The 26471-nt window shown below is 55.7% G+C and overlaps 8 protein-coding genes across 8 annotated transcripts; 3 read left to right on the top strand and 5 right to left on the bottom strand.

Annotated features, from left to right (window-relative positions):
• Positions 1-1514: 1514 nt before the first annotated feature.
• TRIREDRAFT_122879 (uncharacterized protein) lies at positions 1515-3835 on the top strand (the record flags this gene model as incomplete). The annotated part of the gene is made up of 3 exons (XM_006967245.1): positions 1515-2008; positions 2073-2907; positions 3020-3835. 3 exons carry the CDS (start codon positions 1515-1517, stop codon positions 3167-3169), a joined length of 1479 nt encoding a protein of 492 aa, XP_006967307.1. The 3' UTR covers positions 3170-3835.
• A 344-nt stretch (positions 3836-4179) lies between these two features.
• Positions 4180-5726, bottom strand: TRIREDRAFT_29108 (prolidase-like protein; the record flags this gene model as incomplete). Its single annotated transcript, XM_006967109.1, has 2 exons — positions 4180-5477; positions 5657-5726. Coding segments are annotated over 2 exons (1368 nt in total), but the record flags the coding sequence as incomplete, so codon positions are not given.
• Positions 5727-7531: 1805 nt separating this feature from the next.
• TRIREDRAFT_65671 (uncharacterized protein) lies at positions 7532-9562 on the top strand (the record flags this gene model as incomplete). The annotated part of the gene is made up of 3 exons (XM_006967244.1): positions 7532-7984; positions 8057-9364; positions 9428-9562. The coding sequence occupies 3 exons, from the start codon at positions 7532-7534 to the stop codon at positions 9560-9562; spliced, it is 1896 nt and encodes a 631-aa protein (XP_006967306.1).
• Positions 9563-11015: 1453 nt separating this feature from the next.
• Positions 11016-12962, bottom strand: TRIREDRAFT_50159 (uncharacterized protein). The gene is made up of 3 exons (XM_006967159.1): positions 12469-12962; positions 11705-12401; positions 11016-11232 (listed from the first exon to the last, which is right to left on the bottom strand). The coding sequence occupies exons 1-2, from the start codon at positions 12733-12735 to the stop codon at positions 11790-11792; spliced, it is 879 nt and encodes a 292-aa protein (XP_006967221.1). The 5' UTR covers positions 12736-12962; the 3' UTR covers positions 11016-11232; positions 11705-11789.
• A 2830-nt stretch (positions 12963-15792) lies between these two features.
• On the top strand, positions 15793-16666 carry TRIREDRAFT_65553 (uncharacterized protein; the record flags this gene model as incomplete). Its single annotated transcript, XM_006967243.1, has 5 exons — positions 15793-15829; positions 16003-16035; positions 16093-16207; positions 16278-16459; positions 16527-16666. 5 exons carry the CDS (start codon positions 15793-15795, stop codon positions 16664-16666), a joined length of 507 nt encoding a protein of 168 aa, XP_006967305.1.
• Positions 16667-17360: 694 nt separating this feature from the next.
• TRIREDRAFT_65437 (uncharacterized protein) lies at positions 17361-18473 on the bottom strand (the record flags this gene model as incomplete). Its single annotated transcript, XM_006967158.1, has 1 exon — positions 17361-18473. One exon carries the CDS (start codon positions 18471-18473, stop codon positions 17361-17363), a length of 1113 nt encoding a protein of 370 aa, XP_006967220.1.
• Positions 18474-18982: 509 nt separating this feature from the next.
• Positions 18983-21520, bottom strand: TRIREDRAFT_79921 (glycoside hydrolase family 92; the record flags this gene model as incomplete). The annotated part of the gene is made up of 3 exons (XM_006967157.1): positions 18983-19581; positions 19643-20323; positions 20400-21520. The coding sequence occupies 3 exons, from the start codon at positions 21518-21520 to the stop codon at positions 18999-19001; spliced, it is 2385 nt and encodes a 794-aa protein (XP_006967219.1). The 3' UTR covers positions 18983-18998.
• Positions 21521-22607: 1087 nt separating this feature from the next.
• TRIREDRAFT_79919 (uncharacterized protein) lies at positions 22608-24084 on the bottom strand (the record flags this gene model as incomplete). Its single annotated transcript, XM_006967156.1, has 3 exons — positions 23414-24084; positions 22964-23307; positions 22608-22850 (listed from the first exon to the last, which is right to left on the bottom strand). Exons 1-3 carry the CDS (start codon positions 23730-23732, stop codon positions 22608-22610), a joined length of 906 nt encoding a protein of 301 aa, XP_006967218.1. The 5' UTR covers positions 23733-24084.
• Positions 24085-26471: the final 2387 nt, after the last annotated feature.

Here is a 26471-nt window from a genome sequence, read left to right as displayed (position 1 = left end):
CCCCCCCTTCTCCCCTCTCCGCTCTCTTCTCCTCTCTTCTTGGCTGAGGTGCTCTGCTCCCTCTGCTCGGCCAGCTAAGACAACCAGCGCTGTGGCCCGGCAAGACAGCCACTCTTGTCATTCGCCAGGGGGGTTGGAGGAGGGCGCCACGGCTCCGCGGAAAGTCAGGCCATTTTCATCAACAGCCGCAGACACTGGCCCAGAGAACTATCCTTATCCTGGACGCGCGCACGTCGAAAATTTTCATTTTTGCTCGCCCAGGCGCGCCTGCAATTCGCCATGCGGGCTGCTCGATACCCACGCAGACGGCAAATGACAGGCCATTCTGGCTCACAGACGCCGCCGTCCCGGCTCTCGCCGAGGTGGAAAAGGGTCATCTGGGTTCGTTGCGCTGAGCTCTAGCTAGGCCAGAAGACACAGCCGAGACATGCCTATTCGACGTGCCTACGGGGCGGAGGCAGAGGGCAGAGGACAGGAGGGCAGGAGGACATCCCAACAAAGGCTCCCCATGCCGGAAACGCAAAGAGAAGCATCGGAGAGCTGCGAAGCACCCGCCGAAACAGCCACTACCTTACCCAGCAAGAGCAGCAGCTCTCTTGAATGGCCTGACTGGCGACACCGCGGGTCCCTAGCGCCGGGGCCTTGCCTGGATGGCACCGGTCCCTGGAGCGGGATCCTCGTCGCTGGTGCTCGACGGGCTGTGGTGCTGCTGTGCGTCTTGCGCTGCCGGCTGGGCTGGGCTGGGCTGGGCTGGATCTGAGCTGCTTGCAGCGCCGTTCCCTCAGGCTTCGGAATCGCAGCCGTCGCGGCGTTGCCCGAACAGCCACCCGGAGCTTGGCCTGCCTCTGCGAGGTGCTAATGCTGAAACTGGTCGACCCTGTATATTACCCGTGATGCTCTGGCACCGCAGCTCCAGACCCAGACCCGGGTCTAGGTTCCCAATATCGATCCTGTAGCATTGATATCGAACGGTACTTGCTGGGTACTACCTCCCACTCTTGCTGCTCGGTACCCTGCCCTGTCTCACCTGTGCATGCACAGAAGCACCATCACTATCCATTGACTTCCAATTTTGCATCTGCATCCGTCGGCCTATCTTGCCGGCATCTACTTCTACTTCTACTTCTACGTCTCCGCCTGCACTCGCATTGACCTCTTTTTGCATCTACATCTGCGGCAGAGCTGTGCGCTATCTACCTTACCTCGTCTTGAACCCCCCTGATCCGAGCATCGTATCCCTCCATAACCACCTCGGCTCGCTACCTCACCTCCTTCGTGATAGGTATTCAATCGTGGTGTCTCTTGCTCATCTGCATCTGGAATTCTTCCCTTTCTCCTCTTGACATCTTCTACCTATTATCGCGCTCTTCCTCCTCCGTCTGCAACCCCCCAGACGCCGCCGAACCCGATCTGTGGCTGCCATTAGCCTTTCGGCGCGCATTCCTCTACGCCACCCGGTTTGGGTCCCCCTTCACCCCCAGCACATATTCCGACAACCCTGTGTCTGCAGCCGCATGGCACAAGCCCTCGACATTTCCTCGTCGTCAGGACCCGGACCCCTCGTCGCCCTGCCCGAGCGAACTCTCGGCCCCCCAGCCTCGGCCATCACGCCTCCCTCGACCGTCCAGCGCTCGGCCTGGACGTCGTCGCCTCGCGCGCCCGCCATGGACATGTTCAACTTCACAACCGCTGCCTCGGCATCCGCAGTCGCCTCGTATGCCCCCGCCGGCGGCAGCAATAGCAATAGCAATAGCAATAGCGGCGGCAACAGCGGCGGCCTGGGCGACATGAACTTCTCTCAGATGCCGCAGTACTCTGGCCGCAATCCCCTGCAGTCGATGCTCTCCCAGACCAAGGAGGGCCCCGATGCCAAGCGGATAAAGGTCGAGTCGCCGCACTCGGCGCTGGATTCGATCGATTCATGGCTTCAGTTTGACGAGGATGCCGACAAGTTTGGCAGCTTCGAGATTGACTTTTCCAAACAGTACAACACGGCCAACCAGCCAAGGTGAGCTGCGCTCCTGAACCGCCAATCTGGTGTTTCCCGCTCTCTAACACATTGCGACATTAAGAGCTTCCACAAACATGACGCCGGGACTGGGCAGCGGTCTCTACGCCAATCCCACCGCCCCCTTCAGAGAAGAAGACTTTCTCGACGACAGCGCCTTTGACCACTCTCTGTCCGAAGACGACGAGATGTTCGACAACATCAACATCAATGACCAGCTGTCCAAGCTTGGCACGCTGCCCTCGACCGAAGCTCAGTCATCCAGGAGTCTCTTCTCCACGCCGTCGATGGGCTGGGAGAAGCCTCAGCAAGGCGTCCAGCCCAGCGCCGTCATGGGCGACGAGATCCCGAGGCGCATGACTAGCGATTCCTGGGACCCGATTCCGCAGGGCACCAATTACACCCTCACGCCGGACGAGCGCCGCCGACTGCTCGAAATCGCCATGGGCCCCGGCAGATTGGCGTCCTACGTCAACCCCAGCCGGTTCAACATGGGCTTCGGATCTACGATGCAGCCCAGCATAAGCCAGGAGTTTGGCTTCGGCTTCGGCGCTCCGAAACAGGGGCTGAGCCATATGGGCATGTACCAGAGGAACAACTCGGCCGACACGAGCGCATCCCCCCTCTCGCAGAGTCGGGAATTGAAACACAAGCAGCCCAAGGTCGAGACGCCGCCGAAGACGGTGCCCACAAAGCGGCCCAGCACGCTTTCGGAGACGAGCAGCATCGGCAAAGAAAAGGTCAAGTCCGCCGACCGCATGGCGCACAACGACGTTGAGCGCAAGTATCGAACCAATCTCAAGGACAAGATTACCGAGCTGCGAAATGCGGTGCCGGCGCTGCAGCAGGTGGCTGAAGGGGAGCCGGACGCTGCGCAGGGCATTGCCAAAGTGAGCAAGGTGAGTTGGAAAACAGCATGCCCCATCTTGTCAGTGACTCGTGAAGACGGCATCACTGACTCTGATCCTATAGGGCACCGTATTGACAAAAGCGACTGAATACATTCATCAGCTCGAGCAACGCAACAAGGATATCATGACGGAGCATAAGCAGCTTATGCGACGACTGCAAGCCTTCGAAGCACTTCTCAACAACTCGATGAGAGTCGACATCATGCCCAGCCATAGCATGACGCTCTTCGACCCGAGAGGATTCTGTTGATCTCTTGTATCAATTTTGTCCTAGCTTGTACATATTGTTTCTTCGACGACTGCATGAAAATGACGGATCTTTGCGTTTCCTTTCGATTTCAGTGGGAAGCATCTCAACGAGCTTCTCGCTCCAGGCAGGCATTTGACCATCTCATCGCCACCACCACCATCACCACCACATCTTTCTAGATCGTCTCTGCCGCCTGCTACCACACACCTCTCACACTACTTCGGCGTTACGGTGGCCTTGTTTTTTCTTTATGGTGTTCTTTTATTTATTTGTGTTCTTTCTTTCGCAAACAAACACGGCATGAAAACCCAGATACAAGGGGTTTGTAACTGGGGCATGGGCGGTTCTTTGTGTTTTCTTTTTTTTATTCATATGTATGGGAAAATGGGACGAGATGAAAAGCGGAACAAAACACGTTAGGGCAATGCAAACCTAGGGAAGCGAAGGAAGGTTGTTTCTTGATGAGGAGAGCCATGACATGGGGAGATTTGCGCTTTTTGGAGGCATAAGGGGATAGATTTGACGGTTCTTGATTGATAGAGATGAAACACATCTTTTAACTGGGGTTTGAGAGACGGGAAAGAAAGGAGCAATTGCTCGGTTACACTTGGGAGTTGTGCATAATACATGAGCATGCGAGGCGCCGTTTTGCCTTGGTGGGCAACTTTAAGTCTCTAACCTTTTGTCTTTGAATTTGGCTGCTTGTGAACAGAATATATGTGAGTGCCGTGTTTCCGTCGCGGTTATGTGGGCGATGTTGGCAAGAGTACATGTATTCTGAAACCCATCCTCCAAGGCTTCAGCAGAATGATGTTTTGCATGATCATGTTCGTTGCAGACATAAGATGGATATTCCAATGACTACCGCTGCCGAGGGACGGGAAGAGAATACTAGCATTCGAAACATTTACATTCAGAGCCTCTATATATAAGACGCTCCCACATGATATACAAGCCCATAGATGGCAGCCCCTGGGTAGATAGTCGTACATGAGCCTCCCCGCTCAGTCCCTCAATGCTTCGATATCCACAACCTCCTTCACAGCCTCCGTGGTAAGGATATACGGCGCATCCTCATCCACGCAGATACTGTCCTCGATCCTGACCCCCATGCCCCTGAAATGCTTCGGCCAGCGCTCATCGTCAGGGACGTAGACGCCCGGCTCGACCGTGACGCAGTGCCCCCTCTTGAGAATCTCCCTCCTGCTGTAGCCCGGACAATCATGCACGTCCAAGCCGATATAGTGGCCGACGTGGTGCGGAAACAGCTCGTTGATGTTATACGACGTGAGGTTGGTGAAGCCAATGGCCTTGAGCTGGTCGAGCAGGCCGCGGACGGTGACGCCGTGGATGTCCTCGAGGGACATGCGCGCCGACTCGCGGCACAGGGAGACGCTGGTGCGCTGGACCTTGAGGACGGCCTCGTAGAGGTCGCGCTGGGCGGGGGAGAACTTTCCCGACGCGGGCCAGGTGCGGGAGATGTCGGTGATGTAGGTGCCGTGCTGGCCGCCGGCGTCGACGAGGATGAGCTCCTCGCCCCGCAGGACCTGGTTGTTGACCGTGTAGTGGATGCAGTTTGCGCGCGGGCCGCCGGCGACGACGGGGATGTAGGCCGGTCCGTCGCAGCCGTTGCGCGTGAACTCGTAGTCGAGGAAGGCGTGCAGGTCCTTTTCCCTGGTCCAGGGGCGGCGCATGGCGTCCGTGATGGCGCGGCCGGAGATGCGGCCCGCGGCGCGCATGTTGGCGACTTCGGCGGGACTCTTGACGGCGCGGAGCTTGTTCATGACGGGGTGGAGCGGGCGGTTGCCGGTGGTGGACGAGGACGAGGACGAGGACGAGGAGGTGGCGCCGGTGATGAAGCGCCACAGGGAGGAGCTGTGCTGGGTCTTTGCGGACTCGGCGGAGACGTCGGTGTAGATGAGCTTGGCGGGCTTGAGGAGCTTTGGGAGGACGGCCTCGAGCGAGTCGATGGACCAGGCCTCGTCGGCGTTCCACACGTCCTGGGCGGCCTGGACGCCGTTGCGGTAGCCGGACCACTGCTCCTCGCGCGGGTTCTTTGGCTTGACGAACATGCGGAAGAGGTAGTCCCCCCACTGGGGGCCCGTCTTTTCGATCACGGCCACGGCATCGGGCTCGTCCCAGCCGGTGAGGTAGAGGAAGTTGGTTTCCTGGCGGTACGGGTGGAAGACGGCGCCCGACTTGTACTGCAGCGGCGCGGCGTGCAGGATGGCGGAGCTGCCGAGGGGGAGGGCGTCGGCGAGGGCGGCGCGGCGGTCGGCGTATTCTTGGGCGGTGATGCCGGGGGTTACTGGTTGTGTGTTGCGGTGCGTGTCAGTCTGATAATGAGCTGTTTGGTTTTGCTTGAGTGTTGTGAAGGAGATGAGCCCAGCGAGAGAGAGAGAGAGAGAGAGAGGGACAGTTTCTTGGGAGGGCAGAGGGGAACAAGGATAGGATGAGGGTTTTGTGAGAATGAGAGGGACAACTTACTCTCGCCGGCCTTGAGAATGTGTGGATGAGTCTCATGGACGGGCTGGCCGAACTGGAGGTCGGCTGCGGATATCACTGAGCTGTAGCATCGTCGAGGGGGGGGGATGTAAGAGGATGGTGATGATCGATTTGAGCGATTGATGTGAGAGATGACTTGAGAGATGCTGCGTCGTTGGTGGTGTAACGGCAGCTTGTGAGGCGGAAGCACGAGGCTTCGTAATGATGGTTGAGGGAGCTTCATTTTATGGGTGCGATATATGATGAGTTTGAGAAGCAGTTGAGAGCCAAGCTCATGATCCAACAAATGTCTTTTTTTTTTTTTTTTGCCTCTTTTGTTCTTCCTGGTACGTACTCCACTTGTTTGCGGGATCTGTTACTGCTTGTCAAAATGACGAAGCTTTGTCAATTCACCTCATTCCGTCATAAACAGCGTTTTGTCCACCGAATCTGTTTGCCCTCGAAGTACTTCAGGGAGGACGGCTCATGGCTCTGAATCAAACTCGAATGTTTGAGGGTGGTGGTGATGGATTGGACTCAGGCGGGTTATGTAAGCAGCGATAAAATGAAATGGACGGCATTGGCAGCGATGGCGCAGGTCTTGATGAGGTAAGGCGGCAGGACTGACAACAAGTACCCCAGAGGTACACTACGAGACGGTCCACGGCGCGTCGTGCATACTGTCGCTAATCAATACTAAGACCAAGTGGTGCTGCAGCAGGAAGTGAGTGTCGGGTGTACTTGGACGGTACAAGCACTTGTGCAGGGGTCTGTCGAGGGGCTGGGTTGGTTCTGCTGCTGCCCCCGCTAAAAGCTTCTGCAGCGCGTCGCAGTTGTTGTTTACTTTGGCTTGGAAGAGGATGCCCTGAGCGTATCGTACGAATGTAGCAACGAGGTTATATGTGAGATGAAACGCTGAAAGGGCCATGGAAGTGCAAATTGATGTACCTTGGGTAGGCCCTTGATTACGAGCTTTACTGGCTGGATTTTGTATCCTTTTCTCGCAAAGTCGATTTACCTGGAGGTTTCTGTTGGTTGTATCATTGGTCAATGGATTGAATTGCTGCCAACTTATATAGTTGCAAACTCAGATATGAGAGACTCAGAACCAAAACGAGCTCCCAACTTTAATTCTGTTAGCCCAAGCTTCACATAGGTACCTATGTATGTCAACACAATACAAGCCATAACTGTTCCTTCTCATATTCTCAATCCTCCCCTTACCTACATCGAGATGGCTTCTCAAGCCTCAACTATTTGTTTGTTTTTCATAGCTACCTTAGTACTTACCCTGTGATACTATTGTGATTGCTGTGATAATATTTGCGGTTGCCGTGCATCGAGCGGGCCCAAGCGTGTTTTGAGCAGGGTGGCCCTAAACGGGCAAGCGCTGTTTTGCCAAGCGCGAAGGCTCCATCAACACTCTCTGGACCTTTCAAAGGCACGCCTCACTCAATCCGATCCATTTCTTTCCCGCACACACGCAAATCCGCATTTCTTTGTCCGCCACGAGAGCGAGAAAAAGGCCTCGACAAGCCTTTCGACAAGCTCTCCAGCCCGCCTGGCCTCCTCCCCAGTGGCTGCTGGATCTTCCAATGTCGCTCTAGGGCCCTTTAGCATCCTTTTTACCTGCTCTTTTCCCTCCGCCGCCGTTGTATCTCTGAGACGTGCAGCTTCCAGCCTCGTCGCGTGCTCTCTCGTCACCTCTCTCCCTCTTTACCCCCCAGCCCCTCCTTGGCTGCTCCCTGTCTTGCTCGTCTGTCGAGAGCATAAGCCGGGGCATGCTGATCCGAGAGGCTCCCGCACTCGCACTCGCACTCATACATGGCCACCGTCTCGCTGCCAGTCTCTGCGTCCTCCAAGGCGTCCGCTCCCGCCATGTCTTCTAAACGGGCTCCTCTCGCCAGCAATCCAAACGTCGCCAACTCGCCTCTGCGCGCTCCTTCGCTCCTCGCCGGCTTCGTCAAGCCCAAGCGGCCCTTTGCCACGGTCCAACGCGAAGAGCCCTATGGGCAGCCGCCGCCGGTCAAGAAGCAGGCCTTGGAGAACGGCGCTCAGAAGCCCGTCCGGTCGCCGTCGAAGCTGACCCGCCCTCCGGCACACATTGTGATTCCTCGCAACCCCAATGCTGCGCCGCGGCCCGTCGTCAGGGATCGAGCTGCCAAAGCTGCCACGGCTTCGACAACCAGAGGCGTGCAGGATGTTGACACGGAGAAGGAGGTGTGGAAAAAGCACCACCGGGCCAAGTTCCCCAAAATGGTCTTTTACTTTGAGAGTATACCAGATGACATACGCGCAAAGCTGACCAAGAGGGTGACATATCTTGGAGCTGTACGTCCTTGCCACGCCGGCATCCCTTTTTTTGAGTGATCTTCATGCTGACCGTCGATCTCTTGTAAACAGCGTCAAGAGCCCTTCTTCTCAATCGAGGTTACTCATGTCGTCACGACTCGAGCGATCCCACCTGAGAAGCCAGCAGCTGGAGGTGCCGAGCCTGAGGTGTCTGAGGAACAGGAGCCCCAGGAGCAGCCCCAGACCATCAACCCGTCTCTTCTAGACAGGAACACGGCTGCCAGGCGAAGGCTGCTGTTTGATTTTCGCCAGGCCTCTTCTGCGCCCTCACAGGTGAACGATCCCGCGAAACGCAAGGCGGCTCGCAACAACGATGTGCTGCACAAGGCTCGAGACATGGGAAAGAAAATCTGGTCTCTTGATAAGTTTCAGAGCATGCTCGCAGTCCTGCTCGAGTCTGAAACCCAAAGCTATGGGTCTCGATCCGCGAGCTCGAGGAGCCATTACGGCACCAAGAGCTCTCACGAGCCCAACCTGTTCCAGCTCCTTCACAACGAGCGTATCAACGGACCTTCTGATCGTGACCCGACCGCCACCACTCGTGAGCTGACGTATTTCAAGGGCCCGTATCTCTACATCTGGGACATGGATGAGAGGCAAAAGCCCATCATGGTTCGTGAGTACGCCAAGGTGGCGAACAAGACCGATGGTGAATGGCCCCAATTCCGCAGCGTCGGAAACGGGCGCTGTCCCTTCGTCGAGGAAGTGGACGCCGCCGAGAAGGAGTACCGCAAAGCACGCGAGCGGGAAAAGGCGCGCTTGGCGGCCAAGGAAGAGTCTGTCCAGATTCTCAAAGCTCCCGAGGTCCCGCCCATGAAGCCGGTGACTGGGAAGCGCACCTTGACAGAGATGGAAGAAGCTCACAACCGAGTTCGTGCCAGTGTCGCGGCGGAGACGTTCCAGCCGATCAAGGCCACTTTCGCGAAGCCGCCGGCACCATCGACCCAGAATGCCTTTACCAGCCGAGCCGAAGGGGGCCGCACGTTTGGAGGAGAGCCTGTGGCCTCTGGTATCCAGAACACCATCACGTCGGCCATTCGCTCACAGATGATCTCGTCGACGTCCGGCATCAACGGCGCAAAGGCCGGAACCAGCAAGGAGGTTCATGGGCTGCAGAGGAAAGTTTTGCAAATGACCCATCCGGCTTCGCACGATGCGTCGCGCCGCCCTGCAGAGGTTCCGGCTGAGGTTGCGTCCAGCCGGTCGCTGAGCCGAACGACGTCCAAGACCATCCAGGGCCAGGAAGACGATGTCCAGAAGGCGGAAAAGAAGGCACCTACGCAGCAGCTTAAGAGCAAGCGAGACTTGAAGCCAGGCTACTGCGAGAACTGCCAGGACAAGTTCCGCGACTTTGACGAGGTATGTTTTGCATTGCTGCCTCTGCAAAACTCACACGACTGACTGACATGTTTCGTTCAACAGCACATCTTGTCCCGCAAGCACCGCAAGTTTGCGGAGAATGACGACAACTGGATCGAGCTGGATGCTCTTCTTGCGCAGCTCAAGCGCATACCGAAATACTCTGCCGCTTCTGACGAATCCGACGGAGAATGGTAACTGCATAGCGTTTTTCTTTTCTCTTGTGTGATCTTTTCCAGTTAGAGACCATGCTGCCACGCATTGGATCCCACTGTCTTGCCCCGATTGCGTTGGCTATCGCATTCCTTATGCCACTTCTCGACACTTTGCAGAAATCTTTGGTCACCATAAACATCGACTCACGTCCTGGGGCGCCCGCCGTGGGAACCAAGCACCAGGCTTGACTTTGATTTGTTTCCCCCATGCATCTCAACCGGACTTGCATGGCGTAGCTCAGTGGCACCTTTGTCAATACGTGCCCGACCTGAGCTTTGCCCCTTTTTGGACTTTCTTGTTCTTTCTTTCAGGGATGCCCCCTTCTTTTTTTTTCCATTTCGAATATAACGACTCAGCATGAGGCTCTGTTTTCCTGGCACAATCGCCGGCATGATTGGCATTTTGAACTCGCATACATAGCAGGAGGCGTTTTCATTTCAAACTCGACCGTTTTTTCTTCTCTCAGGTGGAAGGATCAATTGGCTTTTGGTGGCTGGAAGGATGTTTGGCGAAGATGAAGATGAACGTGGTATGGACATTCGACGGCGGGGATCGGAGCGCTCTGCGTATGACGCAGATTGGGACTAATGAAGGGACGAACAGGGATGAGACGAGGCGAGAGCAGCAGTTGGAGACTGGGGAGAGAAAGTGGGAGGATGTTTGATGCTTTGATGGAGCGAGAGGGCTCAGAGGCGCGGACGGGACGGGACTGGATTGGGATTGGGATTGTGTCAGATCCATGTATGTTGTAGCTGGCATGTTACAATTCACGAAGTGTATAAGCAACGATTGGTCCGGGGCGTCTGCTCGGTGCACGGGACGGACCGGTATTTATGACTTGAGATAGCATTTTGGCGATAGATCTAGGTAGCAGTAGAGGCAGAACAAGCAGGAGCTAATTGGGAACGTGTTGGAATGAGTTGCTGACCCTTGAGGCCTGTACATTTTGCTTGCATGTCCTGGTGATGTTTGAGTGGTAGTAGTAGTGGTTGTGAGAATGATCGCACTGTATGCGCACGGTGCTATCAAGACAAGCTGCCACATGTGACGAGCTCTGTCATCTCACGCAGATCTGGGGCTTGCCTATGATATCTCCTCACACACCGAACCCTCAACCAACGGCTCTGCCGCTATAGCTCATTGCCACCTACACACTCACAAGGCTTCACATCTATTTTGAGACTACAACAAGATCTCTCTCAATACCCCAAGCCCAGCCGTTCCAAGCACGCTCGACTACAGCAGCCATGGATCCCCCCGACTTTACATCCCCGCCATCACCCTCCTCCTCCTCCTCGCCTCCCCTCGCCTCCCCAGAAGACGCCGACATCACCAACAGCAGCAACAACAACAACGGAAACGACAGCAACAGCAACAGCAACAATAACAACTCCTCCAGCACCACCAGCAACCGCAACAGCGGCGCGGCCTCGCCCGAGATCCCCCTCACCCTCAGCGCGTCCGTGATGCTCGCGGACCTCCCGCGCGATGCGACGGCGGCCCTGGCCAGCGCGGGCGAGCTGTTCCCCGCGCACAGCAAGGTCGTCGTCAAGTTCAAGGCCGTGGGGTCGGCGCCGGCGCTGCAGCAGGACGTGTGCAAGATCTCGGCGGGGCGCAAGTTTGAGGAGGTGGTGCGGTACCTGAGGCGCAAGCTGCGGTGCAAGGAGACGGAGAGCGTGTTTTTGTATGTGAATAGTGCGTTTGCGCCGTCGTTGGATGAGGTTGTTGGGAATTTGCACCAGGTGAGTTTTTTTTCCCCAGGTTTCATTGGCTTCTTTCATTATGTTATGATGGAGGTGAGAGAGATGATGGATAGATGGATGGATGAGGGGACTGACTTGGTGGGAATAGTGCTTCAAGAATGCTCATGATCAGCTGGTTGTGGCCTATTCCATCACTCCGGCATTTGGATGAATTCACATGCAACTGACAGACGAGAGAGAGAGAGAGAGAGACAAGAAAAAGACAAAGATAAGCTTTGAAGTGCTATCTAACGCAGTGGTATCCTTCTATATCAGCCCATCCTACTTTTCGGATCCCTCCTCCTCCCGGCTTCGCTCAGAAACTCAAACAAAACGCCGCTACATGCTTGCGCGGAATTAGGGAAGCACAATCTAAATGGACTAGTCAAACAGGGCCAGGATGAGGGTTCCATCAACGCAACCAAACAAACGCCACTGCTCCAAATTTCTCATGCTCGGCGTCACCCTCACAGGTCCTTTGCGGCCTTGGCAAACGCCTCAAACTCTTCCGCAGGCATCGGATACGTGTGCTCAGGAGCAGGAAACTGCTTGCTCTTGACCTCGTCCCGGTAGGCCACGACAGCCCGGGCCGCCTCGCCCCAGATGTCGCCATACTTCTTGACAAACTTGGGCATGAACCTGCCCGGTGGAAAGTTGCCAGTCAGGTCGATCTGAACAAGCACCTGGCCCGAGCAGCCATTACCAGCGCCGATGCCAATGGTGGGGATGGACAGCTTCTGGGTAATGAGGGCAGCGACCTCGGCGGGGACGGCTTCGAGGACCACGGCAAAGGCGCCTGCTTCCTGCACGGCGAGGGCGTCTTCCAGGACTCTCATGGCGCCGGCAGAGGTCTTGCCCTGGACGCGGAAGCCTCCCAGAGCGTTCTGGCGCTGGGGCGTGAGGCCAATGTGGGCAAGGACTGGGATGCCGGCGGAGGTGATTTTGCGAATGGTGGGAGCAAACTCCTTGCCGCCCTCGAGCTTGACACTCTGGGCCTTGCCCTGCTTGACGAAGCGGATGGCTGTGGCCAGGGCTTGCTCGGGCGAGATTTCATACGAGCCCATGGGAAGATCCCCAACCTATATGCAACTGCTGTCAGTCCGGGGGATTGAGGGGTCGCAGAAAGATAAAAGAGTATAGACTCACGGTGAAGGCGCTCTTGGCGGCTCGGGCTACTGATCGGCAGTGGAGCAGCATGTCCTCGACCTCGACCTCGTTGGTGTCTTCCATGCCCAGCGCCACCATGGCCAGGCTGTCGCCCACGAGGATCATGTCGATGCCGTTCTGGTCGGCGACGTAGGCGCTGGGGAAGTCGTGGGCAGTGATCATGGCGATGGGCTCGCCCTTTTGGTAGAGCGACTTGATGGTGCTCATGGTGACCTTTTTGCGGGCAGGGCCGGACTGGGAGCCCATGGGGGAGTGGGAGCTGTATCGGACATGGGAGAGGGTGGGAGCACGAGACGTGAGGGATGATGGACGTCTTGATGATGATGATGATGATGAAGAAGATGGTGATGTTGAAGCTGAGGATAAGAGTGCTGAAGAGGAAGAAGAAAAAGACGCGGCAGCAGCAACAGAGTAGCCGAGGCTGGTGGTGAGTCGCGTGTTGCTGCGGGTGATGGCCACACAGGATCTGGCCGAGGCTCCGATCGGGAACATGGCTCCCAGTTTGGCAATTTTTTGGTGTTGTGTAATTGGCAGGTTTCCTGTAGGTACTATGCAGCGGTGGGTTATATGGGAGGGTACGGGCGGGGTACTTGCAAGGCGAAGATGTGGGACGGGATGCAAGGTGTGCGAATTAGACGAAGGGATGATCAGACGAGGCCTCGGATTGTATTATTGAGAGAAAGCTCGTGAACAAGGAACAGAGATGAATGATTGTAGAAAGAAAGATGAGGAGATTTGGATTTGTAACGGGACAAGGAAAGAAGAAAAGGAGGAAGCAAAAGAGGTGGCGGACGAGGCGCTGTTTTTTAATACTTTGCAACAGGCATGCTGGTTTTTACGATGTAGAATTGAGTATCTCGGGGGAACAAGTCGGAGGGAGGGAAGAAGAAAAAAAAAATTGGTGGGAGGTCAGCAAGAGAGAGAGAGAGCGTTACTAGTATAATACCGAAAGAGAGAAAAAGTACGGGGTACGAGTACGGGCGCTACGGAAAGAGTAAGAGTACGAGGTACCCTGTTCATTTTAGGGATTGACTGTGGGTGTCAAGGTACATGAAAGGTAGGTAAAGTAGGTACCTAGTAGGTACGTGTAAGAGGGCTGGTATTCTTACTACATGTTTGCTGCGCAGCCTTTCGGCGACTCCAGAGGGTCTGATATTACGGATGCTTCTTCTCTATAGTGGGGGAGGCCTTATTCTTGATTTTCCCTGTTGTTTTGGGTAAGGTGTTTTGATGGCCCTTGAATCATTGCGGTGCTGTACCTTGGTTAGACGGCAATTCCTTCTGGCTGCGGCACGGTGCGAGAGATGGGAAAAAGAGCGGACGATCCGGTGCCGAGGGCGAGAGCGGCTTCGGTGTTGCCGCGGTGCGAGCCTTTTGCAAGGCTGACGATTCAACGGTGATGACGATGAAAAAAAAAAAAGAAAAACGTGATGTATAGTGAGATGTTTTAAGCAAAGGGTACTTGTGAGTAGGAGATGCACAATGACGAGGTTGGGCGGTTGTATGATGGTCTTTGTCGGATGGCCTCGTGGTGTAAGTGAGGGCCCGGGAGGGAAGACGGTGAGGCCTGAGAGCTGCTGACTTGCATGAGCTGGATGTGAGAATGCGCTATTATGCGCCTTGTGATAGTGGTTTGCTTGTATGTATGTGGTCGTTGAGAGGGAGAGGCTACGCTGTGTTGAGATGGATGCGCAAGGCTGAGTGTGGCTGGGAGGGAGTGATGATGAGTGTGTATGTAAGTATGCATGTATGTGCTTGATCAGCTGGGCTAAGAATGATGCACTTACCGGACAGTCTTGATAACGGGGTGTATACAGTCGTGTGTATTGCTTCTTCGTCCTAAAAAGCTTTCAGCTCACAAGCGGGTTCAATGAGTCAAACAGACTTACTTGTATCTATCATGCAAGTCAAGATGGTACTATAAAGCAACATAACCACAACCATCCAAAGTCATCATCGTCGTCATTCCAGCTGGAGCACGCCTTACTTGAACAGGAACCCCTGATCCTTGCCCGCCTGCAGCTGACAGCGTGAACTCGCCCCCCTCGGCACAAACAGCCATACAGCATCGTACAGTAGGTAGCCTTAGTACATACGCCTCAAGCACAGATGACAAACAGACGGGCAGCTTGGTCAAGCGGCCACCTGACTGAAGGCCTAATACTAGGTCGGTACCTCAGTCTGGGCTAGGTAATCCATCACCCCCCTCGATAGCGCAAACCGTGATGCCCGCCCCCGAAACCTGCCAACCGGGACACAACAACCACTGTAGGCACAGCAGCACATGATCCAGCTCTCCCTGTACTGTAGCTCCAGCGCCCTTGTCCGCTAAATCCTCGGCGCCCTCCAGCGCTGCCGCTCGCCGGACTTGATGCTCTGATCGCTGTTAAGCCAGTGACTTTGGGGTCAAGTCTGGTCCCGCAGAAGCAGCTAGAGCCCACTGCTGGAAGAAGCCGGAGAGGGGCTGCAAGAGTGACACGCCCGATGGAGCCAAACCTGCTGTGACGGGACTACATGTACCTTCCATAGGTATGATCTTTGCTTCCTCGACCTCGCATCACTCGTCACCACTCAAGACCAGCAACCCGTCCAAATCCACCGACTGACTGACCGACAGACCGACTGCTGCTTGACCGATCATCGTCTCTTTTGCATCGCTCCTCCTTCTGTGATTCACGTCTTCCCAAACCTCGCCTCCGATACTCTTTCTCCCCGCTCTCCCGCTCGACCGTCGCGCTCTCTGTTATTCTTTCCATCGTCTTCTCCCGCCGATCGACCCTCGTCTTCCGAGCCTCATCCGTCCATCCGCCTCTCCGAACCGAAACCGAATCGGCGTGCTTCGAGCCATTTTCGGCCTCCATACAGCTACTGCAAACCACGACGCACGCTGCGACGCCGAGAAAACACACCTCGACGGGCCTCGGACGGCACCCAGCTCTTCTGTACCGCATCTCTTGTCGAGTGTCTATTTCTTTAACGGGCTGAAGAGTCGCCCTTGATAGTCGCCCATCATGAGCAGCCCGCGCCGTCGCATCGAGACTGATGTAAGTGCCGCTTTGTGGCTTCTCCCTGCTATCTCGGGGAGAGCCGGCGAGTCTCTGTGTGGATGAGAGGGCTCCAGAGCTGATGATTTGTCGCCCTTTTCTTGGATGATCTAGGTCATGAAGTAAGTCGGACTTCTCGACTTGGCCCATGAACATACCACAGAGACGCAAGCTTGGCTAACCATGCTGCAGGATGTACGAACGCCGACAGTCTACCGCCCCTTGTCTCGGCTCCGACTAACACGAGCGATGCAGGTTGATGAGTGACTACGAAGTGACTCTTGTCAATGACAACAGTAAGCAGCGGCCTGAACAATCTCCTCCCAAACACTGCATGACTGCTGACTGACTGGCGTTGCTGCAGTGTAAGACGTTAACGCTGACTGCCTTTTGATCCCCCGCCCGTTCGAGCCGATCGGTCTATAATAGCGTTATCGGAGGATACTGACCCTGCTGCCCTGCAGGCAAGAATTTTTCGTCAGATTCAAGGGCCCTGCGGAGAGTAAGTTTGGCATAGACAAGAGGAGGCGCAGGTGTCACAGCTAACACGCCTCGGCAGCGCCCTTTGAAGGTGGTCTGTGGAAAGTGCACGTCGAACTGCCCGATACGTATCCCTACAAGTCTCCCAGTATCGGTTTCGTCAACCGCATCTTTCACCCAAACATTGACGAGCTGTATGTATATACCGGAGGGTCAGGGAGAGAGGAGGCAAGATTTACTAAGGCATGTCGGAAACGACTACAGGTCCGGGTCTGTGTGTCTGGATGTCATCAACCAGACGTGGTCTCCAATGTTCGATATGATCAACATTTTCGAGGTCTTCCTCCCGCAGCTCCTTCGCTATCCCAACCCGACAGACCCGCTCAACGGTGAGGCAGCTGCTCTTCTTATTAGGGAACCGAAGAGTTACGAAGCAAAAGTCAAAGGTGCGCAAACACTGCATGGGATCGAACCAAGGATGGACCACTGACCAGCTGGGGCGGTTCTCAACAGAATACGTTCAGAAATACGCAAACAAGGATTCGGTGGACGAGGCTGGCGCCGAGAGCGAGGATGAGGACGACATGTCCTCGGTGGCGAGTTTCGACGACGACGACGACGAGGAGCCTGCTGGTCAAATGGACGACGTATAGGGTGTGAACATCTCATCTCACCACTCCCCGACCCCTTTCCGGTCGCGGGCAAACAATCGGAATATGTCACAGCATGAGCAGTCACTGCGCCCTAAAGTCAGCAATAACGGCGTCACTTGGGATTATATCAGTCTTAACCAGCCAGCCACATCATCCGGAGTTTTTGACTCTTTTTTTTGTTACCTTTTCCCTCCTCGTTCGTTTTCTCACCACTGTTGAAAAGCAAGATGGAAGAATTCTGCCAGCTGCCCCCTTTTTTCTTTTTACGTCTTGCCCGCGTCTTGTCCCTCATTTCTCTGCGAGCAGCGAGAGGAGCCTTGATGAGCAACCTGTACCTCGGGAAGTTTGGTTCGAATGTCATGGAAAAGAATGGGCAGCGTGGACGAACAGTTTGGGGGAAAGGAGTAACTTTCTGTCAAGAAGTATGTTGAATAAGATTTTCGTCTAGGCGGAACAAGTCGTTACTGTATAGTTTCAATTCAATCTTGATGAAAAGCAGATGGGGGGCTATGCATTCAACCTGGGGTATCATCTATAAAACAGTGCCATGTCCTCCTTTCCCGTCTGAATCTCCTGGTGATAACGCCGAGTCTATCCAGCCCATTCAAACACTACGAAACCCATGAAAAATAAGAAAATAATAAAGAAAGAGAGAGAGATAGAGAGAGAGAGAAAAACCCATTGCTCACATGCTTCAGTCAGAATCATACTCCACCAATCCCTGCGCCGACGACGACACCTTTGCCGCATCAGACACCTTGTCGTCCCTCCTGCCCCCGCCACCATCTCCCTGCTTCTTTCGTTTGATGATGATGCCGAGGGACGACGACGACGACGGTCTATTCGCCGTCCTCGCTTCGCCTCCGCTGAAAGAACTCCTGAGAAAAGGATCCTGTGCCGCGCGCGTGTTGGAGAGGACATCCGCCACAAACGCCTCCTTTCTCTTCGAAGCTGCCTTTTCGGCCTTTGACGCACCAGCAGCAGCAGCAGCAACAGCCGCCTTCTTCGCACCCGTCTGCCCCTGAGCGTCCTTTGTCGTCGAAAACAAGGGCTTGTGCAACGCCCTCCTCCCACCACCATCCTCTTCCTCCTCCACCGCCCCGAAATCGACCAACCTCGCCCTCTGCGCATCCTCCTCCACCTCCGGCACCAACTCCATCCCCAAGCCCATCCTATCCTTGATGTCCTCGGCCTTAGCAGCCTCCATCTCCCTCTTCTTGCGCCCCTTGCGAAAGTCCCTCCGGAGGCGCTGATTCAACGCATACGGATCGCTCCAATGCCGCTCCGACAGCGCCGTCAAGTCCTCGATCCGATGCGCCGCCAACTCAAGCCTCTTCCGGTCCGCAATCGTCTTTTCCAGACTCGCAAACGCATTATTGCGCAGCTCATCCCTCTCCTTATCCGTCAAAATCACCCCCTCCCCCTCCTCCCCATCTTTCGCAGCAGCATTCTCATCACCAGTATAATCCCGCTTTTTAGCCCCCTCAACAACAACATACGCCGTATTCTTCGGATCGGTCCGCATCTCAATCCACCCTCCGCACTCGGCATGCTTGAACCGGAACCGCCAGACGGGCGTGCTGAAATAATTCCCCGCGCGGCTCTTCTCCGCGTTGAAGCGCACCCCCTGCCCGATGAGCGTCGGCCGGGGACAGTGCAGGCACCATACCGCGTAGGGCATCTCGAAGCGCACCGTCAGGATGCCCTGGGAGGCGAGCTTGCGCGCGCGCTGGCCGAGCGGGTGCTTTTGCTGGAGCCGGTTGCCGGACGTGGTGCCCTCGTGCTCCGGGGGCACGTAGCGTCCCATGTTGAAGCCCTGCATGGTGGGGCGATTTTCGTGTGTGTGTGTGTGTGGTGGGAAGGGCGCTGTTGTGTTTTTTTTCTTTTCTTTGTGTGTCTGGTTGAGGGTTGGTGAGGTTGATGGAGACAAGTTGGAAGATGGGTTGAAGTTGTTGTTTTGGGGGATGATTGATAATGGAGGTGGTACGTCACTTGTGCTAGCACTGCAGGACCCTGGATGCAAGTGGGGCGGCATCGTCCGTGTAAGTCATCAGCCATCGATCGACTGACGACTTGATACATGATACCTACCTTTGGATTCATCTTCCATCTTACAAACTCATCGAGCTGCCTTGACTAGAGTGGGTGGTATGAGATGCGAATATCCTCAGTGTCTGTACACGAAAGCCGTTGCTACGTCACGCCAGATCTTGCATCACAGCGACATCGCCTCCTCATAGAGCATCACACATACGCACAAGGTATACAACACTCTGTTTAGTCGTCCATGACCATCATAATCATCCATCATCACATCATCCATCATCCATCATCACATCACATCTCCAGACCAGCTCGGCGGCCTATCCTTGACATCCCTCCCCCACCCCGACTCCTCCGCCCCAAGCACCAACTCCAGCGTCCACCCCTCGGTGAAAAACTCGTGCCCAATCCACGACCTCGTCCACGGCCTCCCATTCACCCTCGCGCTCTGCACATAAATCTTCTCATACGACGCATCGAACCCGATATTCCGCACCGTCGCCGTCTTCCCCGTCACCGGATGCCGGATGCTAATCTCCTCCACAAACGGCGGCGAGATCAGATACACGTTCTGTCCCGCCACGGGGAACAGGCCCATGACGGAGAAGACGAGGAACGCGCCCATGGCGCCCGAGTCGTCGTTGCCCGGGAGGCCGCCGGGCGACGAGTTGAAGTCGGCGGGGACGTACTGGTGGATGCGCTTCGTCGAGAGGCCCGGCCGCCCCGTGTAGTGGTAGAGGAAGACGGTGAAGAAGACGGGCTCGTTGGAGATGTCCGCCAGGCCCGAGGTGTGGAAGAAGTCGAGGCGCGAAATCATGGCGTCGTCGCCGCCGAGGAGCGAAATGAGGGACGAGACGGAGTGAGGGACGTAGCTGTACGTTAAGGTAAGTCAGCTTGGTCGTGACAACTCGGCAGTGGGCGTCTTCGACTTACAACAGATACTGCCAGATGCTGGCTTCAAACGTCTCGCTCGGATTCGTAGTCAGCGAGCAGAATCCAGCCAGCGCAGAACACGCAATCGGGTCCTGGAACCCCCAAGTCCCGTTCTGGTACCGCGGCTGGAAGAAGCCCCTGAACCCCGTGTCGGTGCCGTTGATCAACGACGTCTGGTCCGCCTTCCACAGGTTTTTCCAGTTCATGCTTCGCCTCTGGTACTTTGCCTGCAAGTCCCTCCACCCCAGCCCGCCAGCCAGCTCCGAGAGACAGTAGTCGTCGTACGCATATTCAAGCGTCCGCGAGATGCTGCGCGAGTTGGTCCCGAAGCCGTACGGGTCAAAGTCGAGGTAGGGGATGTAATCGAGCTTCTTCCAGCTGTGGAGGCCGCCTCGGCCGTGATACGACCACTCCTGCGGCTCGTTTTCGGCGTCGGCCATAACGGCTTCCAGGGCAAGCTCCCAGTCGATTGTCGTGCTGAGGTTCTTCGCAAAGGCGTCCGCGATGACAACGTCGGCATTGGAGCCTCCTTGGGTCCAGCCCTTGCAGAGGGACATGCGGCAGTCGGGCATCCAGCCCTCATGCTTGTAAATGTCCAGCAGGGCCTCCACCATCTGCGTCTGAGCATGGGGATCGAGAATGGTCAGCAGAGGATGCTGGACACGGAAGCTGTCCCAGATGCTGCACACACACACACACACACACACAGTCAGATCTCCCCTCGAGCCCTTTAGATTTAGACTTGAGCACAACTCACCAGTAGAAAGAGTCGAAATACGGCTTGTCGCTCTTCCATAGCGGATTCTCGCCCGTGTAGTTCTGCGGCGATATCATGTTGCGATAGACTCCGCTCCAGAAGCTCGTCATCAAGTCCTCTGTTGCACCGCCGCTCTTGACGGATATCGGACTCAGCTTCTCCGTCCACGCGCTCTGCGCCTCGCCAACGAGCCGATCAAAGTCCTTGAGCGGATTGGGAATCTCGCGCTCGGCGCTGCGACACGCCTGCTCGCTGCTGATGTAGCTGATGCCCATGCGCACCGTCACGACGCCGTCCTCGCCGGGGGGCTTGACGCGCACGAAGCCGCCGCCCTCAAGGTAGAACAGGTTGAAGCCCCGTGTAAGGAAGACATGCTTGGGGTCGGTGCCCGCGCGGCTGTTGACCCAGACGCCCGTCTCGTGGATGTCCGGACCGAAGAAGTCGGCGCAGAAATGCATCACGTACGATCCGGCGCCGAAGCTGGGCAGAAACGTGCCGTTGCCCGTCATGCGGCCCGTCCTCTCGTCGACCTGGATCGAGGCGTTCTGCCGGCTCTGCCACAGATCCGTCAGGTCCAGAAGAATCAGCGGATGCTTGTCCCCGTCCGAGTCCTGCGGAAACGTGAACCGATACAGCGCCGCGTGCTGCGAGACCGTCATGTTCGCCGCGACGCCCGACTCCAGCCTCAGCCCAAAGTATCCCGGCCGCGCAGTCACCGAGTCGTTCGCATAGTGCAGCTTCCTGTCGCCGATGCGGAACCGGCACGAGTTGATGTCGCCATCGTCCGGGCAGAGCTGCGGGAAGAGCGGGAAGTTGCCCAGGCTGGGGTTGCCCCCCGTGCCGCTGTCGTGGACGCTCGAGAAGCCGACGACGTTGCTGCCGTCGAGCCCGAAGCCGCCCGTGTTCTGGCCGTCGACGTCGGCCGACGCCTTTGCGAGGCCGTAGGGGAGCGTTGCGCCGGCGAAGACGTTGCCGCCGTTGGTGGTGCCGATGAGCGGGTTGATGTACGAGAGGCCGTTGGACGGCTGTTGTGCTGTCGCGGCTGCGTTTGCGGGCGATTGGCCGGAGAGGATGACGGCGAGGGAGAGGGTGACGAGGATTCTATCAGCTCTCGTCCGCATCCTGACGGGAAGGAGAGGCTGATTGAAGCGACGATGGCCTCAATCAACTCTCGCGAACATATACCATGTATGTATATATATATATATATTCACCAATAATGATGATTTTGCCTACACAGAGTGAAAAAAGGGAGCATCAACTCGGAGAGCAAAGAGACATGGAAAGCACTCCCTATTTGTATTTGTACGACTCCCTTGCCAAGGCTCCCCAATGCGACTGCACTTCTTTTCCGACGATAACCTACCTGCATACATACCTTACCTACCAACGATTAAGTAACTTACACAAAGGAGCCCTGCAGAGGCACGCCGACTTTATGCCATGAACCGTCGCAATCGGATAGGCGTAGACGTCACTGATCTGCATCAGATACGGCAGTCTCCTTGCAGCGAAAAGGAAATGCTAAAACACAACGTACTGTACATGTATGTAGTAGCCAACAGCAATTCTGCCGACGGCTGCAGTTGCCCCTCCAAGTAACCGCCAAATGCAGAGGCCAAGACGGACAACGAGGCGGTCATGATGATCAGAACCCATGGAGTCGTTTATCGTCAACGTCAACCCCGCCCTGATGAACGGGGGAAATCGAGTATCAGTTGCCTATTGTAGACAAGGCTGGTCAACCAACGAGCAGGGGAGAACACATACATACATAGTATTCTACATATAAGGCGCCAGAGAGGGGCAATCGAAAGAGGGGTTGGAGGGTTGGACAGGGGAGTTGAAGAGTGCAGTTGGAGAGGGTTGGAGATGGGACGGGCCTGGAGTTTGCGGTCCTGTCTGCTTGAGCAGAAGCACATGTAGTGAGCGTCACTGAGGCGTACATCCATTACAGTTCCAGAAATGTCATTGTTGCGTCGTCGCCATTCATGCATACTGTGACCCGTGTCCAAAGGGATGCGCGTGTCATGATTCTATAACCCAGACGTGTGATATAACCAACCGTGAATGCGTGTCTTCGTGTCTTCATCCAATCAAAGGAAAAAACAAATGGGAAAAAGGGAAAGCAAAAGGTAGGGAGACCAAACGTTAGCAACAGACAGCAACCAGGGGCAGCGCACGTCGTTCATCAGGCCCTCCATCAAGTCAAGGCTTCTCAAATTCGCCCTCTTCGTTTGGCTTGCCGATAATGGGCTCCAGCAGCACTGGGAGGATCTCGGCGGCATCCTTGCCAAAGGCAAAGTCGCCCGGCTTCACCTTGAACATCTCCGCCTCGTCTTCCGCCTCGAGGTTGATGATGACGATGCGCGCGCCGAGTTTGCGGGCCTTGTCGATGTAGCCAGCAGCAGGGTAAACGCCCGCCGAGGTGCCAATGACGAACATGAGGTCCTGCGAGACATAGAAGCATTAGCAAAAGGCGAAGAGGCCCTTTTCCCAGAAAGAAGACCAAGGAAAGAAAGGGGTGAGGGGGGGGGGGGGGGGGGGGGGGCATTTGTACGTACCACTGGCTGAGCACGCAACCAAGCCGAAATGTCCATCATCATGTGGGCGTCCAGATCCTCTCCGAACCACACCACGCCCGGCCGCTGCAGACCGCTGCTGCACTGCGGGCACTTGGGCAGCTCGTCCTCGGTGATGTGCTTGACGCGGTGGTACGGGTCCAGCAGTGGCAGCGGCTCGCCGTTGGGCATGTCGACCGAGGCCGGGGCGAGCGCGGCGCAAAAGGGGTCGTCAAAGTTGCCCTTTTGCATCCAGTCGCAGCTCTCGTTGGAGCACTTGATGTCGAAGAGGGAGCCGTGGAGGCACTTTAGCTGTGACGGGGGGTGTTGTGCTCGCTGCGAGAGGTCTACGCGGTGGCAGCTCCGTGGTTAGCCAACAACATTGGTCGTCATACGAGCCCGTCCAGGCCCCATTCCCACCGATATCACCATCAAGGTACTGTCCAAACTCACTGTCAACGTTCTGCGTCAGACACAAAAAGTCCGGGTTCCGCCTGGCCAGCGCGGCCAACGCCTTGTGCCCCTTGTTCGGCTCCGCCTTTAGGGCCAGGTGCCTCCGGTAGGCGTAGAAGAGCCAGACCATGCCCGGATCCATCTTGAAGGCCCGCACCGTCGCCAGCTGGGTGGCATCGTAGTTGCGCCAGAAGCCGCCGGCGCCCCGGAACGTGGGCAGGCCGGACGAGGCTGACAGGCCGGCCCCACAGAGGGCGAGGATGCGGCGGCTGGACCGCAGCACTTCGTGGAAGGCCTCGACGTCGTTGTGAGGCGCCATGGGGCTGGAGATGGCTCGGATCTCGGTTCGAACGGCGTCTCTCGTCGTGGGTTCGTGCTCGTGGCTGGTGAGTGTAGATTGCTCTCGGTAGGGCGAGTGATATCTGCTGGTTGTGCCGTCACCAGCAAAGAGGACTGGCTAATCCCACCACGACTTGTAAAGGAAGGTCGAACGGGCTGAGACAACGCATCCAAGGAAACCAATCCCCGCTCAAGAAGAAGAACAAAGAAGAAGAAAAAGAAGCAACAAGCGATGGGACAAGTGGCTCAGAGAAAGGGCTCGACGAAGAAGCGAGGAAAAGCGAAAGGGTGACACAAAGAGGGGGAAAGACGCTGGCCAGACAGAGGCAGGGAAAAAAAAAACAGGAAGCAGCTCAGGTTACTCAGTAAACCCCCGTCCTTTGGCGGCTCGCGCACCAGCAGCAGAAGCAGCGCAAGGAAACTATTAGTGGCAGCAAGACCGGGGGAACAAAAAATAAAGGCAACGAGGCTGTATCACGACGCCTGGCAAGGCTTGCAGGGCGTCAAAGCAGGGCGGTTAAACGAGCGTTCTGGGAGACGGGCGCAAAAAGAGAAAGGCCAGGACGCTCATCACAAAAATTGCAGCGTGGGAAAAGGCGAGCAGCGGCATCGGAAAAAATGCATGCGCGATGCCAGCTCTGGCTGGGTAAGGTACAGTAGTAGGTAGGTAAGTAGGTACTGGCTGACTACTCCATTCGGCGGCTTCAAGTACCAGAGACACCATCATGGCAGCGTCGTCTGCAGGCAGAAGCCGTTCCTGCGACCTCTGTGCGTTGGGTCTCTGGGGACTTTAGGGGAGCAGAGTACCTACCTCTATGTACGTCATGCGATTGGGGCGCTGCTTCTGGGCGCTTGAGGGTCGGGTGCGTCTGTTGACTTGCGATTAATGCTGGGCGTCGAGCATTTTCCTCTTTTTCTCATTGTGTGCGCTCCGCAGCGTGGTGTTGAGATGATTGGCCGGAAGTGGCTCCGTACGAGGAGTTGAAGTACAGGGGCCTACAGAATCACTGATCACCTTGAGCCTCATCAGAAGCTGGACATTATGACAGACAAGACGAGAAACGATGGAACAGAGCTTGAGAGGCAGGGATAGCACAAGTAGGTATCATTCGGCTGTCGTCTTGTATGCCGTCACAGGGCTGATGATGGCTTTCGGGTTCTTTGCTTGAACATTACCTACCCTACCCTACCTAGAACCAGGCCGGTCCCTGAAGCCAGCCCCAGCCATCTTCTATATTTAGCGACAATGGGCGTTTGACAAAGTCCACCAGCCAGGCGTCAACAGAAGGTGGCTTTTCCATCTCGTTGTCTTTGCTTCGCGGAGTGGGTGGGCCATGGCGATGGATGGAAATGTCGTACTCGTCCATGGCATCTTAGAAGCATTGCCTGATTGTTCTGTTGGATTTCAACGTCCATGTTCTGACCTCTATTGTCTGCAACAGAGTTGCTGCCGGGCTACTGTATACATGTAATGTAGACTGACATCGAAACCTCCAGACCTCCAGCTTTGGGCGCTTACATAATAGCAGCAGTTAACGCTGCCTCACCTCCCTTAACTGTAACTGTAGGGTATAGGTAGATATTCACCATTGAGCAGATCCGGCAACGTCATTGCCATCATACATCGCCGAGTGATATATCAGACGTAAACACCGCTCAACCATGTGCGTGAATGCAAGTCATCTGATCTAAGGAACGCACTGGGCACCGCGGTATGCACCTTGCCGCTGCATTACATGTAGGTGGTGCTTCGTCCCATGTGCTGCTCCGTGCCACCAACAAGAGACGGAAATCCCTTCATCATCGATGACATGCCCGCAAATTGGCACAAGGCATATCACGAATGTAAACACGACTTGTTAGCCTAAAATTGCTTCCTAACTCGATGATAGTTTGCCAGATGTTGCATTAGAGATCTTGAGGAATACCTCGCTGATGGGTGCCTGTGTAATCTACAGTATCGGCTTGACAGCTTCATCTCATCTCCCTATAGCCAGGAGGTAGGTACATGTAATTGAGCCGGCATGCGGGCTGCCACCACGACTTCTTCTCGTGCTCTCGCGATATCGTCCCAGGAAGATACATAACCTATATACCTACTGGACTTGATTTTCGTAAAGATGTCAGCTAAACCGCAACAGATGTAAGACGTCGAGAAATACCCCAACAGTACTGCAGTCCAAATAACATAATCGTGAATCAATAATCGATGCTGGCTACCGTCAAGATCAAGAGTCGTGCTACGTGTTACAAAGAAAAGACTTGACGGCGGCCCATCCCGCCCATCGATAACCCAATCGTCAATGTCGGCAATCCAGACGGTAAGCCACAAGGACTAGATGAAGAAAAACAAACAACAAGCGGTTGATTAGGCTGCATTAAGCCGAAACACAGTCTAAGACACTCCGTCCAACGTCAATACCAGTATCCGAGCAGCACTGCTCCCCCGTAGTGTGCGCAACTACCTACCTACGGAGCAGTGTTACAAAACATTAGTTCGCACATGATATACTACAACATCCGATGAGTTGAAGATCCTGTGACCAAAGCTCGGCCTTGAGGCGGGTGATTACGACTTGGCACTCTGCCCTTGATACGAGAGGCAGCCTGATGCTCTGCCATCATACGAGCAGTATCTTCGTCAGGAGTGCCCTCGTACTTGCTTCGCAGGAGCTGCATTGTACGAGATCGTATGCACGTTCCTCGCCCCTCTCGCCTC

This window comes from Trichoderma reesei (assembly GCF_000167675.1).
Source record: "Trichoderma reesei QM6a unplaced genomic scaffold TRIREscaffold_16, whole genome shotgun sequence".
Taxonomy (NCBI): domain Eukaryota; kingdom Fungi; phylum Ascomycota; class Sordariomycetes; order Hypocreales; family Hypocreaceae; genus Trichoderma; species Trichoderma reesei.
Note: the sequence above shows the minus strand (reverse complement) of the source record. Positions and strands in the feature narration are given on the sequence as shown.

What these genes read in the sequence shown, in the direction of transcription:
- TRIREDRAFT_50159 (XM_006967159.1), bottom strand. Translation starts at nt 12,735, where the DNA reads ATGGGCTCCCAGTCCGGCCCTGCCCGCAAAAAGGTCACCATGAGCACC. An exon ending in CCGCCAAGAGCGCCTTCACC is followed by an intron (nt 12,402 to 12,468) that starts GTGAGTCTATAC and finishes AGTTGCATATAG; the next exon opens with GTTGGGGATCTTCCCATGGG.